Source organism: Lichenostomus cassidix, unplaced genomic scaffold (genome assembly GCF_008360975.1).
Source record: "Lichenostomus cassidix isolate B80296 unplaced genomic scaffold, HeHo_3.0 HiC_scaffold_33, whole genome shotgun sequence".
In the NCBI taxonomy this organism is placed as follows: Eukaryota; Metazoa; Chordata; class Aves; order Passeriformes; family Meliphagidae; genus Lichenostomus; species Lichenostomus cassidix.
The window spans coordinates 2,916,015-2,933,560 of NW_028147632.1; the positions used below are offsets into that span (position 1 = coordinate 2,916,015).

General features: G+C 57.4%; 4 protein-coding genes across 7 annotated transcripts in view; 2 read left to right on the forward strand and 2 right to left on the reverse strand.

Annotated features, from left to right (window-relative positions):
* The window catches only part of LOC146421510 (early activation antigen CD69-like), a 102,247-nt gene that overhangs the window by 63,293 nt on the left and 21,408 nt on the right, over window positions 1-17,546 (reverse strand). Inside the window, exon 1 of one of the 4 annotated variants that reach the window (XM_085047359.1) lies at window positions 6,255-6,282. The exons of 2 other annotated variants lie outside the window; for them this stretch is intronic. The gene's annotated coding sequence lies outside the window, so the exon portion shown is untranslated. Of the gene's footprint in view, window positions 1-2,990; window positions 3,072-6,254; window positions 6,283-17,546 lie in introns of those variants that run through there. One more of the 4 variants, XM_085047357.1, reaches the window with a different exon arrangement.
* The window catches only part of LOC146421512 (C-type lectin domain family 2 member B-like), a 186,571-nt gene that overhangs the window by 50,108 nt on the left and 118,917 nt on the right, over window positions 1-17,546 (forward strand). The gene's annotated exons all lie outside the window — the stretch shown is intronic.
* On the forward strand, window positions 7,263-10,311 carry LOC146421515 (killer cell lectin-like receptor subfamily B member 1B allele B). Its single transcript, XM_085047130.1, has 5 exons — window positions 7,263-7,546; window positions 8,261-8,356; window positions 9,418-9,578; window positions 9,638-10,002; window positions 10,090-10,311. The coding sequence occupies exons 1-5, from the start codon at window positions 7,462-7,464 to the stop codon at window positions 10,211-10,213; spliced, it is 831 nt and encodes a 276-aa protein (XP_084903256.1). The 5' UTR covers window positions 7,263-7,461; the 3' UTR covers window positions 10,214-10,311.
* Window positions 11,973-14,895, reverse strand: LOC146421516 (uncharacterized). Its single transcript, XM_085047344.1, has 5 exons — window positions 13,961-14,895; window positions 13,533-13,637; window positions 13,090-13,292; window positions 12,887-12,987; window positions 11,973-12,795 (listed from the first exon to the last, which is right to left on the reverse strand). Exons 1-5 carry the CDS (start codon window positions 14,598-14,600, stop codon window positions 12,681-12,683), a joined length of 1,164 nt encoding a protein of 387 aa, XP_084903470.1. The 5' UTR covers window positions 14,601-14,895; the 3' UTR covers window positions 11,973-12,680.

A 17,546-nucleotide genomic window follows, 5' to 3' on the forward strand; every position in this document is an offset into this window, starting at 1 on the left:
AAATACTTTAGAAGGGAAATTAAGTCAAGATACTGATTTAGGGTAAAATAGAAATTACTAATGTAAAAGAGCTAGAAGCTGGATAATAGTAATAATAATATTTTTAAACTGATTTAGAGAGCCAGAGATTGTATAATGATTTACTAAGATATGCCAGCTGCGATCCATTTATTATTTTCTTAATGAATTTGTGCCTACCTGGTATCGGGGAGGATGGAGAGAAGAGGCCAAGTAATTGAGAGAAACCACCAAGTGTAACTGAGCATCCTGCCCTTGGACCCTGAACTGGTACAAGTTGGTTCTTAGGCTTGGACTAGGACCAAGGACCAAGGGAGCATGCGCAAGGGAACAGGGTGAACAGTTCATCGTGATGAAGAGGATGGAATCTGTCATAATTAATCATCGGGACCATTGCCCACAATTAATTTGAGACACTGCGCTTGCGCGAGCATATTTAAATGAACTTTGAACTCATTATAATACGAAGCGGGGATAGGTAATGAATATGTATAGGGGCTTTGTCTAACTTCATGCATATGTAATCTGTAACCTAATATAAACCTAGTGAAGTGCTGGTGAGGTGTGCATGCCTTTGGAGGGGCTACCCGCCATGCACCCCAGCTGGAATAAACACAGACCTACTTCATAACTATCTGAGTTGTGGAGTCAATTCCGTGCTTCAATACTGCAAAGGTTATTGGACCTGCAGGAGTAACTGAAACACAGCCTTTCTTCAAACCTTTGAAATTCAAACTGGGGAAGCACTGGGTAACTCATCAATTTCTCTATATGCCCAACTCCCCAAAACCGTTGCTCGGGAGGGATTTACTGGAGAAATTAGAGGCTGAAATTAAATTTAAAAAGGGACAGGGCCTACAAGTCATAATTCCTGAGTCTAAATTTGTCGAAGTTGCTGTGCTTTTTATACAGCAGAAGTGTGGTGAAATCCCCGCAGAGATTGAAAATACTGTCAGTCCAACAGTGTGGGCCAGGGATGTTCTGGGAAGATCCAAACGAGCAGAACCAGTGAGTGTTGCACTGAAACCAGGAGCAATCCGGGTGAGACAAAAGCAACACCCTTGAAAACCAGAAAGCCGTGAGGGACTAGCAGCTGTGATTGAAAAGTTCCTTAAATTGGGGCTGTTGGTGGAATGTGAATCCAACTACGACACGCCCATCCTGCCGGTCAAGAAGGCTGATGACAAAAGTTCTAGATGAGTGCAGGATTTCAGGGCAATTAACAAGATCACAGAGGACATACATCCAACTGTACTGAACCCCTACACTCTTTTGACCACACTGACAAATGAACTGGAGGGCACACGATGAGAGGCCCCGGCTGGTGCTGGCTCTGGAAGGCACTGCCAGCTCAGCCCTGCCCTGTTGTCAGAGACTGAAATAGTTCATGCCTCAAACATTGATACAAAGTTTTGCTCATTGTAACAAAAACCGTATAAAGATGCTACAATCAAAGAAAGCTCCCTGAAGATACCTGACTGGGACTTTGGACTGAGTCAAACTGCTGAGATTCCATAAAGGGAAACCTATTGTTCAATCATTTCAGGCTGAGGGAAAGGTGTGCACATACAAAGGCCAAAGGCACCAGGTGCTCTGAGAATCATCCCTGGCTGAGTTTGGGGTGGGGGCAGAGCACAGCTCACAGAAGCCAGGTTGACACAAACTGCCCAGCTGTGGAACCCCCAACCCCACAGGCCTCATCCACGGGACTTTCACGTGAGAGGAGCTGAGGGGAGTCACAATCCATCACAGATCCCCCAAATGCTCCAGGAGTGCAGGTGATGCAAGCAGAGTCTGCTGCTAGAGGCTGCCCCTGCCCCGGGGGGACATGCTGGACATTGCCCCTGGCCTGAGTGTATATTAACCCTTGGCACTCTGTGCTTTTTGGGGGGACCATCACCACCAAGAAGAGCAGCTGGAGAGGATCAACACAACATTACTGGGATCCACGGATGGTGATATTTTCTCTTTCCCTCTTTCTGTCCCCCCCACCTCTTTTCTTACTTCTCTTTTTCTCTCTTTTCTTCTCTCTCTCTCTCATATTTTCTATCAAATAAAACCCATACTATTGATTGGCATATGGTCTCGTTTGTACCTTAATTCGGGCAGAGGTATTTCTAAAGAACCTTAATATTTGGATCATAATACCTGTCTCTGCTCCCCGGCAGCACCTGGGGACACAAACACAGTGTCAGAGAGCTCCGGGCCCAGCTTAGCCCTGCAGCCCCAACCCCTCTGGCTGTGCAGCTCCGGGCTGGGACAGGCAGGAACAGTTAGGGACAGGCAGGGACAGTTAGGCACAGCGCCCGGGAGCTGCCGAGGGCGGGAACAGGGCAGCTGCGGATCGGGCTCAGCCTGCTGGGTGGGAGGAACCAGCAGCCCTGAGTGGCTCAGCATTGCTCCCTGCATGCCCTGCGCTGAGGGTTGGAGCTCAGGGACAGCGAGCGCTGCAACGCCCGGTTGGTTCTTGCTGTTGCCAGGAGGCGGAACCCGGTAGGGAGTGCGGAAGTGAGAGTGCGGAAGACGGCGCGGACATAGCGGCGCGCAGGTATCGCGGTAGGCCACCAACCCAATATGGCGGGAGCCCTGGCGGCCCGCCAAATACCCCGAACTGCTCTCTTTTCTCCTCCAGATCGCTTGGCTTGGCAGACACACTCAAGTTCCTTCCATCGCCTGCCAGCCCCGGGCACGGACAGGTCCCGCTGCACCAGGGGCGCCCAGCCCGGTGCCGCACGGCCGGGAACAGTCCCGGCAAAGAGAGTGTGCTGTGCTGTTCTGTTCTGTGCTACCGACAGCAAGCGGGACGAGCCAGCGGGCAGCCGCTCCCTCAGCGGCCTCAGGCCAGCGGCAACACGGCGCCATAGCCAGGGAGGGAGGGAGACGGGAGAAAGAAGCCGCCCCAGCCCCCCTGCATCCCCTCCATCCGCCCGCAGCGAGCCCCGAGCCCCGGCACAAGGCAGCGCGGCTCCCACCTGCGCTGGGACAGCCTCTCCGAGCTCCGCCGCCTCCCCGAGCTCTGCTCCGATCGCTGCCGCCGCTGCTCTCCCAGCTCCGCCGCCCCCCGCGTTCTAGCTCCGCCGGACCCCAAGTCCCGCTGCGCTCCGCTCCTCCAATCCCCGCCTCCGCTCCTCCAGTCCAATCCCCGCCTCCGCTCCTCCAGTCCAATCCCCGCCGCCGCTCCTCCAGTCCCCGCCTCCGCTCCGCCCGCCGCTCCGCCCCGGCGTCGCCCACTGCCTGCCCGGCTCCGCCCCACTGCCTGCCCGGCTCCGCCCCACTGCCTGCCCGCCTCCGCCCCACAGCCTGCCCCCCTCCGCCCCCCCGCACAGTCCATCCCCACCCCGCGCAGTCGCAGCGGCGAACAGGTCCGGATCGGGGCAAGGGGCGGAAATGGGTTTGATTTCTCTCAGCTTTACAGTTCCAGGGTGACTCATGGTAAATGCTGCTAGCTGTTACTGCTCTGTGGAACTGGTAATTCACGTGTGGAATCTGATTAAATGCTGCTAGGCGATACTCCTCTCGAATTGCTAAATTCAGGAGTAAATCAGGTTAAATTCAGGTATAAATCAGGTTAAACGCTGTTAAACGTTACTCCTCTATTAAATCGTTAAACTCAGACACACAGAGGGATTGGGAGTGACCCGGAGATAACCAGAGAGATAAAGACTATGAACAGAACATTCGCCGGGACCTTGTGGTTATCAGCAGGACATGGTGGATATCACAAACAGCTACCCCACACCACCTCCAGCAGGGCTGAAGACATCCTGGCCTGGAAAAAAGACTGATGAGAAAAACTGAAGAATGAAGAATCTAATCAGCATCAGAGGTGAAGAGATTCGAATCCAATAGGAAACTGAATACTGGGGGTTTGCTCAACTTTAGACCAATGAACACTGAGCCAATGCTTTCCTATGTATTTTTACTGTATAAAATATCTGAAGATTCGGGTAAAAGCGTGTATCGTGGAATGATTCTCCCTGCACAGCCAGGCTGTGTGTGGATGAGATGATTTCTGTGGTACATCCTGACCAGAACAACATCCTGGCCAGATAATAAAGTAATGCCTTGACTCTCTGACATTAAAAATGTTGTTAGAGAGTTTTATATTTTTTTCCCGCAGATTCGGTGACACCTCGTGTCCCCTCAGCACCTGCAGCCCTGTCCCTTGCCCTGCTGCCCCTGCCCCGGGGGCTTCAGCCGAGCCAGAGCCTCTTCCCAGTGCTCCCAGTGCTCCCAGTCTGCCCGTGCAGCCTCCAGCAGCCAGCGAGGCCTTCAGCTGGGCCGGCAGAGAGGAGCTGCTGGAGCTCCCAAATCAGTTGGGTTCCGTTTGTCCTTCCCAACCTGAGGAACAACGATTTGGGAGTTTTGTGCCCAAACCCTGTCCGTTCCTCCGCTCAGCCCGAGGGGTTTGGGGAGATTTTGGCTTTTTGGGGGAAATGAAAGCGATGTGGGGACAAGGCGGGATTGTCCCTCAGCGGCGTTCTGACCAATCAGAGTTCGAGAACGAGGAGTGGCGGGAGAATGAGCCAATGGGAGTGGAGGGCGGGATGTCCGCAGGGTATATAAAGGGCTCAGGGACCTCCGCAGAGGTTTTTAAAATGTCGGAGGAGAAAAAGGCCTGGAATGTCCCGGGCCGTGCTGGACGCCAAGGAACCGCTGCTGCTCTGAACTGGCGGGAGGTGAAAACCGCTGTGACACTGTCCTCCTCACCCTGGTGTCCCTCGACAGCACACAATCCCTCAGGAACAGGCTGCTCCAGCAGGGATCCCCCACAAGTCCCGCCAGCAGCCACTTCCATGGCTCTGCAGGAGCTTCCCATGGCTCAGGGTCTCTCTCAGGCATCCCCTGCTCCGGCCTGGGCTCCTGCCGGGGCTGCAGGGGAGTCCCTGCTCCATCCCGGCCTCACCCACAGCTCACACCGAGCTCCCGGCGGCTGAGGGCAGCAGCGATTCTTTGTACTCCTGCCCGGGCTGGGACACTGCAGGGCTGAGGAGCCAAAAAGCGAATTTCGGCCACAACCCCGGGATTGTGCCTGGAGCGACCGGGGCGAGTATGTGCCGTGTGCAGAGCCCGCGCCTCGCTGCCATTGGCTGGCTATGCCGTCACTCCGAATTCTCGCGCGGGGATTGGTCAGACCGGGACAAGCACCGCCCCGGCGCCGCCATTGGCGGAGGGTCAGTGAGGGCTCGGGAGCGACAGCGGCCGGAGCGGTGAGGCGGCGGAGCTCGGCGGGGAGCGCAGCGCAGTGACCCGGGAACGGGACAGCCACCTGCGTGCGATCCGCAGCACCGGGACGAGCCAGCGCTGCTCCGGCAGCAGCGGCAAGGAGACCGCGGGCAGCCGCTCCCTCAGCGGCCTCAGGCCAGCGGCAACACGGCGCCACAGCCAGCGAGGGAGGGAGGGAGAGAGACGGGAGAAGGAAGCCGCCACAGCCCCCCTGCCGCCCCCTGCATCCCCTCCATCCGCCCGCAGCGAGCCCCGAGCCCTGGCACAAGGCAGCGCGGCTCCCACCTGCGCTGGGACAGCCTCTCCGAGCTCCGCCGCCCCTCCCCGAGCTCAGCCCGATCGCACCTCCCCGGCTCCGCCTACCCCTCCGCAGCTCTACTCCGCCCGCCGCTTACAGGCGGCTCCGCCCCTCCCCGGCTCTCCACCGCCGCTCCCCGGGCTCTGCTCCGCCAGCCGCCCCTTCCCGGCCGCACATTCCACCCGCACCCCGCGCAGTCACAGCCGGCAGCAGCGGCGAACGGGTCCGGATCGGGAAAAGGGCGGAAAGGGGCAGAATGGGGTTGGATTTCTCTTCTCAACTTTATAAATCCAGTGTGAATCAGGGGAAATGCTGTTAGCTGTTACTGCTCTTGAATAGCTACATTCAGGCATTAATCAGCTTAAATTCAGGTATAAATCAGCTTAAATGCTCTGTGGAATTGTTAATTTCAGACACAAAGAGGGAATAAAAGGGATTTTGGAAATTAAAATGGAGTGTTTTTGGGAGAAAGAGTAGGATTTTGGGGGATGGAATAGGATTTTGAGGAATAAAATGGTTTGGGAGTGGAACTCTTTTGCGAGACAGAAGTGGGTTTTTGAGGGGTGAAGTGGAATTTTGGGAACAAAACGCATTTTCAGGAGGTTGAGGTGGGGTATCTCGGATATGTCGGCAATGTCCCCATAGCCCCCCCCAGACCCCTCCGCGGCGCCAAAAAACCCGCAGTTCTCCACAGACAAACCCCAAAACTTACCAGGAATCCCCACGTCTCTCCCGCTCCCAAAGCTGCCTCCGTCCGAGTTGCCATCCTGCCCAGAGCCGAACCAAAATGGCGCCGCGCTGCTCGCGGAGAAGTCACTTCTTCCGGCTCCTCCTCCTTCCCCGGCGGGGCCCCGGTGAGAGTCACGTGATCTCGCTGGGCGTGACCCAACTGCGGAGCGGATGGTGCAGCTTTGTCTCCTTCATTACTTTATTTCTTTGGCAATAAATCCTTGTTCGTCCTCCCCGCTGTCCCTCGTGTCCCCTCAGCACCTGCAGCCCTGTCCCTTGCCCTGCTCCCCCTGCCCCGGGGGCTTCAGCCGAGCCAGAGCCTCTTCCCAGTGCTCCCAGTGCTCCCAGTCTGCCCGTGCAGCCTCCAGCAGCCAGCGAGGCCTTCAGCTGGGCCGGCAGAGAGGAGCTGCTGGAGCTCCCAAATCAGTTGGGTTCCGTTTGTCCTTCCCAGCCTGGGGAACAACGATTTGGGAGTTTTGTGCCCAAACGCTGTGCGTTCCTCCGCTCAGCCCAAGGGGTTTGGGGAGATTTTGGCTTTTTGGGGAAACCAAAGCGATGCACGGAGCTCACCCAGCACAGGGCAGCTCTGCAGGTGCTGAGCTGGATTGAGCCTGGCAGAGGAGCAAAGTGGCTCAAGGATGGCAAAACAGGGATTAATTAACCATTAATTAACCTGACAAATTGCTCCTAATTAGCGGGTAGCAGAAGTGAGGCCCCAGGCGCTGAGTCAGCACCACCACCCTCAGGGCTGGGAAAGCAAAGCTGGTGGCTCGACAAAGCACTTTGTGTCTATATTCAGATACCTCTAGCATTTCATTGATCAATTCTCCAATGTTTCATTTCTCCTTCAATGACATTTTACCAACTCCCACCTCTCAGAGATCAGGGCCAACCTCCTGCTCTTCTATTTTCACCATTTTAGTGCAGCCAGGAGAGGTTTTTATGGCAGCACCTCCTGCCACGACTCCCTCTCCTTTTCTCCATGGGGACAAACCCCAAACCCCCATTTCCCTTCCCCTGGAGACAAAATCCCACCCCTCCCAGCCCCTCCCCGGGCTGTCAGGGCTGTGACGAGGGCAGGAAGCTCCAGTCCAGCGGTCAGAGATGCTTTGGCTTCCTGTCCCCTCCTCTGAGCCACCAGTGCAGTGTCCCCAGGCTGTCCCCAGGCTGTCCCCAAGCTCTGCAGGGACATGGAGGATGAAGAAGGCTACATGGCGTTGGACCAACGGAGCAAGCGGGGGGCTGCAGGGAGATCCTCAGCCCTGCAGGGTGCAGGTAAAGGGGTTCAGCCCCTCTGGGGACCCCCAGGTGGGTGGGGGACAGGAATTGGGGGATGCTGGGGCTGCTTTTGGGGTGGAATGGCTTTGGTGCTCAGGGATCACTTTACCTCCTCCTCATCCTCCTCCTCTTGGGCTCAAAGCTGGGTTTGTGGGATGATTTCTAAGCCCTGACTGCCCCAGGCTCCTGTCTGAGCTTCATCTCTGCGTGGAGAGGCTGAGCTGGGCTAACTGAACTCCACACCAATCGCTGTTCCAGGGTTTGGTTCTTCCTGGGGGTCACTGATTGGAACAAAAGCCCCAAATCTGCCCCAGTTCTGCAGCCCTGCCATGCTGAAGGGCTGCTGATGCTTTTGGAAATCCTCATCCAGCTCCTGATGCTCCTTGTCCATCTTCCCTGAGTTCTGGGGGTTCCTGCTTTGTTTCCTTCATCTGCTCCTTGTGCTTTTTCCTGCTGACTCCAGTTTGGGTTTCCCTGAGGAGAAAAACCAGCAGGAGAATCAAAACTGATTGGGTTGGGAAAGACCTCGAAGATCACAAAATCCAACCATTAATTAAAAGATTTAATTCCTGCTGCGAGTAACTCTGCAGGGAAAACCCATCGAGGTTTGAACCCTGGGGGCTGCCGGGCTCTGAGCTGTTCTTGGGGACAAAACAACCCAAACCTTTTTGGTGACACCATGCGATCTGCTGTCCCCTCTGTCCCCTGCAGCTCCAGGCTGTCCTCGGTGGCACCGCGTGGCGCTCGGGGCTGGCTGGACCGGGAATGTCCTGCTGGGAGTGGCCGTGGTGGCTCTGGGCTGCTCGGGTGAGTGTGGGGAGGGGACAGGGGGGACACGGGGGGACATGGGGACAGCCTGACAGTGAGGAGGTGACCCGGGGGGTTGTGTGGCCATGGGGAAAATGTCTCGGGTGGGTCGGACAGCCCCGGGCTGAACTCGGGCTCACCCAGAGCCACCATTCCAGCAGCCCCGTGTTCAGCTGGTGGGACATGGCTGTTGTCACCCCCAGCACCCCCAAACCCCCCCGGGCAGGCGGCAGGGAGACCCCGATGGCTGCTGGATGTCGGGGAGACCCCCAGAGGGGCAGGGCTGGGGGAAACCCCCCCAAACCCAGGGCTGCCAGCTGTGCCCGTGTGGGGCAGGGGGTGCTGAGCAGCTCCTCAGCCTGGCCGCAGAGCCTTGAGGGGGACAGAGGCTCTGCGGCTCTCTGAGGTGGCACCAGAGCCGCGGTGACACCTCGAGGGGCCACATCCTGCCACCGGCACGAAGCCACCGTGGGTAGGGACAGCTCTGAGCAGGGGGAGCTCAGGGCTGCAGAGTTTGGGGCTGGCAAGGTGCTGTTCTTGCTAAACTTCCTTCCTTCCTGCCTTCCTCTCCTTCCTCCTTTCCTTTCCCTCTCCCTTCCCCTGCAGTTCTGGGACACCAAGGGAAGCCTGGAAAATGTCCTCTCTGAGCTGCGGGAATTCCTCTGCCCCTCACAGCCGCCAGGGAACAACCCCGAGGCTTCTCTGCTCCTCAAGCTTCCCCAAAATCTCCTGGAAAAACCGGATTGGAGCCCCAGGAGCAGCTATGGGTGTGCTGGGGAGAGAATGGGAATGGAGAAAATGATGGAAGAAATGGGAATGGAGAAATTGGAACAAATGGGAATGGAGAAAATAATGGAACAAGCAGGAATGGAGAAAATGATGGAACAAACGGGAATGAAACAGATGGGAATGAAACAAATAAAACAAAGGGAATGAAACAAAACAAACTAAACAAACGGGAATGAAACAAATGAAACAAACGGCAATGAGACACTGACACCTCTCAGGGTGTGCCAGGGGTGAGGTGAGGACTTGGTGACCTGACCAGCTCTGATCCCGTTTTCCAGGAGCTCAGGGATGCAGGATTTGCCCCCCGGGCTGGACGCTGGAAAAGACCAAGTGCTACTGGAATTCCACTGAACAGAACCCTTGGAACAAGAGCTGGGAGGAGTGCAAGAGTCGGGGGGCAACGCTGCTGGTGCTGCAGGATCAGGAGGAGCTGGTGAGGGAATGCTGGGTTGGGAATGTGGGAAGGACCAGGGGCTGCTGCTGGGGCTGGAGGTTCCCAAAATCCTGGGATGGGGATCAGCTGGTGAGGGAATGATGGGTTGGGAATGTGGGATGGACTGGGGGGCTGGAGGCACCCTGGGAAGGGTGAGGAGGTTCCCCAAATCCCAGGATCAGCCCTTCCCTGTGTCACCCCCGGGTGCCTCTGAGGGACACAATGGGTCTCAGTCCTGGGCTGAGCACAGAGCCCATTTTGGGGTGACAATCCATGGCCATCAGGGTCACCGTCTGTCCTTCCACCAGGAATTCCTCAGTGAATCCCTGAAGAAATTCAAACGCAGCTTCTGCACTGGGCTCTGGGTGCCTGAGGCTGGGATGGGCTGGACGTGGGTGAATGGCTCCAGCCTGGACAGAAACCGGTGAGCACTGGGGGTCAGGGGACACAAACACCCCAATGTCCCCTGAGGGACCCCAGGGGTGACCCAGGCTATCTCCTGTCCCTGCAGCTTCCAGCTTGACCTCGAGGAGAAACACGGAGAATGTGGGGAGTTGAGGGGCAGCAGAATCATCCCTCAGAACTGCAACTTTCAATTGCAGTGGATCTGCCAGAGAGAAGCCACCAAACTCTGAGCTGGAGAGATGCTCAGGGGGAAAGTGGGAGCTGGGCTGGAACAGTACATTTACTGTTATTTTACTGGGCTGAAAGTACAACATTTACTCCAACAGCACATTGCCATCACATTTGGGATTCCTCGGCTGTTGCTATCAGCGTGGTCCAGAGCTGCTGTGGGCTTTTCTGCTGCTGTGAGGTTTTTCTCCAGGAGAAAAGTCCGAGGGACCCTGGGAGGGAAATGGGAGGACATTGACCCTGCTGGGGTCAGTGAGGGGTTGGAAAGGTCTGAGTGCCCCGGGAGAGTCAAACGAGAACTGTGCTCTCCTGAAGTTAAAGAGCTGCAAACGCTGATCCTCCTCCCCATAACAGCTGACAGAACCCGCAGGCAGTGCTGCTGGTGAACTCTGATCGCTCCGATCTGCTCCGGCAGAGCCCCAAGCTCTGCTCTCCCCAAATTCCCCTCCAGCACTTCCCCCGCCGCTGCAATCCCCGCCCGGCGGCTGAGCTGTCGCTGCTCGCGGGGAGAGTCACGGCATAAAACCTTCCTGGAAAGGGTTTTTAGTGCCTGGGAGAGATTTCCTGGGGTTTGTGAGCTCCGCGGGTTGTGCGGCTCCTTCAGGGACACGGGGCGGCCGAGTGCAGCTTTTAGATTATTTATTTTATTCTTTACCTCTTCCGGCACTCGCAGCTCGCCCGTCCCTCGCTGCGGCTCCTTCAGTGACAAGGGGGGAGCGGACACGCACCTTAGGGCTGCTCTTTTGCTTACCGTTTATTCTATTTTTTATCTTTCCTGTCGTTCCCACCCCGCCCGTCTCCTCCCTGGCCCCGGGGCAGCACAAACCCCTCAGCGTGTCTCCAAAGGCCTCGCCCGCCGCCGCTCCCCGAGGCTCCCCGCGCCTCTGCCTCCATCCAGCGCTGCCGATGTCCCCAAGTCCCCAAGCCGGGTTAAATTAGCTCAAATTCAGGTGGGAATGCCCAGCGCCTCCGCCAAGGCGTGGAATTGCACAATGGAATGATGGAATCCTGTGAGGCATCGCACACAGTCCCTCAGGAACACCCCGGGAGTCCCGCCGGGAGCAACTGCCATGGCTCTGAGGGGCTTCCCACGGGCTCGGGGTCTCTCTCAGCTATCTCTGCTCCGGCCTGGGCTCCTGCCGGGGCTGCAGGAGGTCTCTGCTCCATCCCGGACTCACCACAGCGGTTCCTTGCCCTCCTGCCCAGCCCGGGACATTCCAGGGCAATCCCGAGTCTGACTTTGAGGCTCCGCGGAGCTTCGAGCCCCTCACAGACCTTTTTATAGAACCCGCCCAAAGCCCGCCCCTCGCACCCATTGGCTGATGTTCCCGCCCAAACACCACTGCTCCTTTTGATTGGCCGAATCTCCCGCCACTCCTCGTTCTCGAACTCTGATTGGTCAGAACGCGACTGAGGGACAATCCCGCCTTGTCCCCACATCGCTTTCATTTCCCCCAAAAATCCAAAATCTCCCCAAACCCCTTGGGCTGAGCGGAGGAACGGACAGCGTTTGGGCAGAAAACTCCCAAATCGTTGTTCCCCAGGCTGGGAAGGAGAAACGGAACCCAACTGATTTGGGAGCTCCAGCAGCTCCTCTCTGCCGGCCCAGCTGAAGGCCTCGCTGGCTGCTGGAGGCTGCACAGGCAGACTGGGAGCACTGGGAGCACTGGGAAGAGGCTCTGGCTCGGCTGAAGCCCCCGGGGCAGGGGCAGCAGGGCAAGGGACAGGGCTGCAGGTGCTGAGGGGACATGGGGGACACTGTGGACTTGATTAGCATTTATTTAAAAAGTAATAAAATAATACAGTAAATAAGAACAACAGCAGCATTGGCACCATAAATACTGATGGAGGTCACACAGGGACATCTCAAAGAATGCTCTGAGTTGGAAGGGACCTCCAAGGATTGATTCAAGCCCTTAAGCAAGTGGCCCAGGTGGGGTTAAATCTATACCTTGGCATTATTGTACTTCACACTAAGGAAGGTCACACTTATATGAAGCACCTCTTTATAGTCTGTAAGCAAAGCAGTAGATCAATGTAAATGTGCAAGATTAGTGTAGAAATATACTGTCAGGAGAACGTGTTAGAAATCACCATTATATCCATATATATTGAAAAGATCACTGTAGAAAAATTGAGGGTAAGAGAAACAGGAGGAGTTCTGGAATGGTTGCAGAAGGAGAAACAAACCCCCAGCCCCAGGCAAAGCAGCCACAGATCAGCTTCCTCATCATCTCCTCCTCCTGCAGGTTCATCTCCTGCAGATCAGGCACTGAGGTGATCATGAGATCAGAACCTGAGGTGACCCTGAGCAGAGGCACTGAGGTGATCAAGAGAACAAACACTGAGATGACTCTGAGCATCAGTGCAAGGCAGACACTGTGGCTGAGGAAAGAACTCCCTTTGCTAGGGAGGAAGAAATGATCCTTTGACTGCTCAGCATGGAGAAGATTGTTCCTCTATCCTCTGTCACAGCTGAGTTTGGGGTCTGCTGCAGATATACTGCATCTCACTTGAGCAGGGCTGTCTCCTGAGATAATTCTCAGCCAGGTGCACACAGTCGGCATTGCCCTGGAGCTTGACCCTGCAGGAAAAGCAGAGACAGTGCTGGAACCTCAGGGAGACACCTTGTGCCCCTGTGCCCCCCAGGCCCTGCCTGTGCCCCCAGCACTCACGAGGAGCTGAAGTTGCTGCCATCCACCCACTGCAGCCGCTGGCCCTGTCTGTGCAGCCCGAGCCAGTAATCGTCGTTCTTGCTGAAATGGAACAGGAACTCCTGGCAAGGAGAGAGGAGCAGATAATGGGAGCTGCATCCCTGGCCCAGGAGCTCCCCAGGCTCCCCTCAGACATCCCACTGCCCCCCAAACCCCTCACTCACCATTTCCCAGTCACTGAGCACAGCCAGGGAGGCCCTGAGCAGGGAGCATTGAGTCTGAGCCTGGTCCCAGGTGAGACGATCCCTTGAGAGGAAGTAGCAGATCCCTCGGTACTCAACCCAGTCATGGGGACAGGCCAGCAGCCATGGAGTGTCAGATGTAACCGGAGTAACTGCAGTAACTGGAGTGTCTCTGTGCATTCTCCCTGCAGAGCAAACAGCACAAGGGCTGAGCATTCTCCCCTCACGGAGCAGCCCGAGCTCCCATTGGCTGATTTTCCCGCTCAAATTCCCCCACCCCCAGCGATTGGCTGATTCAGCCGTCACTCCTCGTTCTCCCGCGCGCTGATTGGTCAGAGCGGGGCTGAGGGACGATCCCGGCCGTGAGGGAGCAGTGAGCCCGCAGTGCCCCGAGGGGTTGGGCTGAGGCTGCTGCTCCTCCTTACCTGACACAGCAGCCAAGGACACCGCCAGAGCCACAGCCAGGAGCAGGAGCAGAGTCAGCACAGCCAGGGTGAGCACGGGATGGGATCTGATCCACTCACCAGGAGCTGGAAAGAGCCGCAGGCCGTGAGCATGGAGCTGTCCTGAGCAGGCCCAGCCCTCACATCCCCACCCAACACCCGGGGAGCACAGCAGGGACCCTCAGCCCGTGTGCCACTCACTGAGCTGGCAGCACGAACAGGGACAAGGGACACAGGTGTGGGGATAGCCAGGGCAGCAGAACTGCCCAGGGCCAGGGCTGTCAGTCCAGCAGAGCACCAGGCCTCTTGCAGAGCCCTGGACACAGCCACACCCTGCCAGCCCTGTGCTCCTGGGCTCACACTGTCCATTGTCCCCTCCCTAGAGGCCACAGCGCTGCCCCTGCACTCACCCAGATATCTTCTGAGGCTCTTGCTGTGTGTGACTCCCATTGCTGATCCATCCTGGCACTTCTCTCCAATGCCATTCCTGGGATGGGATTCACTCTGCCCCAACAGAGAAGCAGCTTCTCCCTGCCTGTGCCCAGCAGGGTCTGGCAGCTGAGGCAATCCTGTCCCTCTGGTTGCTGATCCATTCTGGGCACCCAGGGCATCCTCGGGAATATCAACAGCAGCTTCATCCTTCCTTGGCCCCATTTCAGACTCACAAATCGAATCTCTCTGGTTGTGCTCAGCAGGATGTGGCACCCGAGGCAGCTCTGTCTGCTCAGTTCCTGACCTGTGCTCAGCATTCTGCTGCTCCTCTGGCCTCCCAGAGCTGGAGCCATAGCTGGAGCCACTCTCCTTCCCTTGGCTCCCAACAGACGTACAGCTGTCGTGGCTCTGCTCCTCACCAAGAGGATTTGGCATCTGATGGAAGTCCCAAGCAGCCTCTCCATCCCCAGGGCGGAATCCACTCTTCACATCTTGGCTCACTGCAAACTTAGAGCACTGATCTTGCCCCAGAGACATCAGCCCTGATGGTCCAGGAGCACCGAATTGAGCTTCCAGTGCACTTTTACAGACGCTGTCCTGGCCAACTGGGGGACTCATGATGAGAGGTCCCTGCTGGTGCTGGCTCTGGAAGGCGCTGCCAGCTCAGCCCTGCCCTGTCTCTGCTCCCCGGCAGCACCTGGGGACACAAACACAGTGTCACAGAGCTCCGGGCCCAGCTCGGCCCTGCAGCCCCAACCCCTCTGGCTGTGCAGCTCCGGGCTGGGACAGGCAGGGACAGTTAGGGACAGGCAGGGACAGTTAGGGACAGGCAGGGACAGTTAGGGACAGCGCCCGGGAGCTGCCGAGTGCGGGAACAGGGCAGCTGCGGATCGGGCTCAGCCTGCCGGCGGGACAAAAAAAAGAAAAAACAGCAGCTCTGAGGAGCTCAGCATTGTCCCCTGCATGCCCTGCGCTGAGGGTTGGAGGTCAGGGACAGCGAGCGGAAGCAGCGCCCTTTATTTCCCCGTCGGATACGGGACGCGGAGCCTGCCAGGAAAGCGTAATGTGATGGCGAGTGCGAGCGGGCGGCCAGCAGGTGGCAGGATCCGTGTGACGTCACAGTCGCCTCTCCTCGCGCGCCCTTGCTCCCTTGGCAGACACACTCAAGTTCCTTCCATCCCCTGCCAGCCCCAGGCACGGATATCTCCCGCTGCACCAGGGGCGCCCAGCCCGGTGCCGCATGGCCGGGAACAGTCCCGGGAACGGGACAGCCACCTCTGTGCTACCCACAGCACCCGGGACGAGCCAGCGCTGCTCCGGCAGCAGCGGCAAGGAGACCGCGGGCAGCCACTCCCTCAGCGGCCTCAGGCCAGCGGCAACACGGCGCCACAGCCAGGGAGGGAGGGAGGGAGGGAGGGAGACGGGAGAAGGAAGCCGCCACAGCCCCCCTGCCGCCCCCTGCATCCCCTCCATCCGCCCGCAGCGAGCCCCGAGCCCCGGCACAAGGCAGCGCGGCTCCCACCTGCGCTGGGACAGCCTCTCTGAGCTCTGCCGCCTCCCCGCGCTCTGCTCCGATCACTGCCGCCTCTCCCGGGTACCACACGGGATGCGCACCCCGCGCTGCCGATCCCGCAAGTCCGAGAAACCTTGTACTGGTAGAGCGGAGCTGATGCTGAAGCTAGGCCTTGCCATGCGGCGCGGTCAAGCACAGAGGACGCTACGAGAGGGGAGGAGCCTCGCCGCTGGTGGAGGGGATGAGCGATAATCCCCGGGCACCCGTCATGCCCTGAGGGCCGACGGCGACTCAGGTGACGTTGCGGTGCCATCCGTTGACGGCAGCTCGCTTTGGCCCCCGCTCCCGCCCTCCCCTCCTCCAGTTTTTCCCGAGACCGGGGCGATGGCGGACCTGGCTCACGACCTACGGCCCCGTTCCCCGAGATTGTACCGGCAATGGGCCGAGCGGCTGGGAACGGGTGCCGCCTACTGCACTGCTACCGTGAATGGGGCCGAGCGGCTGGGAACAGGTCCTGCTGCTCGCTCCATCACCCGAATCCCCCGAGCGGCTGGGAACAGGTCCTGCCGACTGCACCGCTACCGGGAATGGGGCCACCAACACCCCACCACCCACAACCAGCGGCTGGGAACAGGTCCTGCCGTCGACCGTCCCGCTGGTGGTGGAGCAGACCGGGAGCGGACTCCCTGTCACTCTCGCAGGCGCCAGCTCCTGGCGCACTCTCCGTGATGACACCGTTCGCTTCGGAACGGGCTCGGGAGATGACGTCGCGACCGGTGACAGCCGAGCGAGCAGAGCTGGCAGGGCTGGGGCTGCCCGGCCAGCCTGAGCCCGCAGCACTCGCCCTGCCGCCTCTCAAATGACAGATTCGACAGAAACGGACAGTAGCGCTAGTTCACATAAACCCTGAAGAAGGAGATCAGGAAACAGCAACGAGACGAAAGAGGGGTTCAGAAACAGCAAAAAAGGCCACGGGAGAACGTAGCCCCATAGCCAAGAGGATGAGAGCTAGAAGGAAAGAGGAGCCGGTTGTACAAGCCCCCCTGAGACAGGCTGCTGGAAACCAGGAACCCGGATAGATCAAGGTCCCACACTCTCTTGTAGAATTAGAACAGTGGGAAAGCACCGTTGGGAAGCATAAAGAAAATCCAGAAAGAGTCGCTAACTTAGTGCAGAGGGCAATTTCCACACAGAACCCTGACTGGAGAGACTTGAGAGCAATGATGGAAACGCTGCTCGATCCTGTTGAAAGAGAGATGGTTGATAAGGCTATCAAAGCTCCTAGAGATGCACAGATAGCAGTGGAATGCTCCAGGGCACCACTGCCAAAATGTTCCCAACAGAAGATCCACGCTGGAACCCAAATGTTCCAGACCACATGGCTAGGCTAAACAATTCCAGAGTCTCATCTGTATGGCTTACGACACGGTGTCCCAAAGGCTTGAAATTTGTCAAAGCTGTATGAGATAAGACAAGATCTAGATGAATCTCCCACTGAATTCCTAAATAGGCTAAGAGAAGCTGCACTCAAATACACAAACCTAGATCCTGATTCGAGTGATAGAAGAGCACATCTAAGTCCTCTACTTCTGGGCAAAGCTAGCAGTGATATAAGGAGAAAACTGCAGGAGCTAGGCAGGGAACATGACCTGAGCAGGTTGTTAAAGGTAGCTGGGAAAGTATATGGAGATAGAGGTCCTAGTGGTCCTAGTGGCAAAGTTAGACAACCTAGTCAGAAAAGTAGCCAGGAGAAATCATCCAAGGGCAGCTCTCCTTCTCCAGACAAAGATCAATGTGCCTTTTGTAAAGAAAAGGGACATTGGAAGAAGGACTGTCCCAAGTTGAAGAAGAAATCCTCAGTCCCCCAACTAGCTGTGGAACCGGGATCAGGACTGGGATCAGATTTGGGATCGGGATTGGGATCCAATTCGGGATTGGGATCGGGATCACATCAGATTCGGGATCAGGATCAGATCTGGAATGAAGGGGACCGAAGGGCTCTCCCCCAGCAGAGCCTTTGGTTAGAGCTAAGCCGGGGAAAGACGATGTTG

Coding starts and splice junctions, on each gene's coding strand:
- LOC146421516 (XM_085047344.1), bottom strand. CDS start 14,600: ATGAGTCCCCCAGTTGGCCAGGACAGCGTCTGTAAAAGTGCACTGGAA. Junction 12,988..13,089: donor TGCTCAGTGACTGGGAAATG/GTGAGTGAGGGG, acceptor TCTCCTTGCCAG/GAGTTCCTGTTCCATTTCAG. Junction 12,796..12,886: donor GGCAGCAACTTCAGCTCCTC/GTGAGTGCTGGG, acceptor CTTTTCCTGCAG/GGTCAAGCTCCAGGGCAATG.
- LOC146421515 (XM_085047130.1), top strand. CDS start 7,462: ATGGAGGATGAAGAAGGCTACATGGCGTTGGACCAACGGAGCAAGCGG. Junction 7,547..8,260: donor CTCAGCCCTGCAGGGTGCAG/GTAAAGGGGTTC, acceptor TGTCCCCTGCAG/CTCCAGGCTGTCCTCGGTGG. Junction 9,579..9,637: donor TGCAGGATCAGGAGGAGCTG/GTGAGGGAATGC, acceptor CTGGGGCTGGAG/GTTCCCAAAATCCTGGGATG.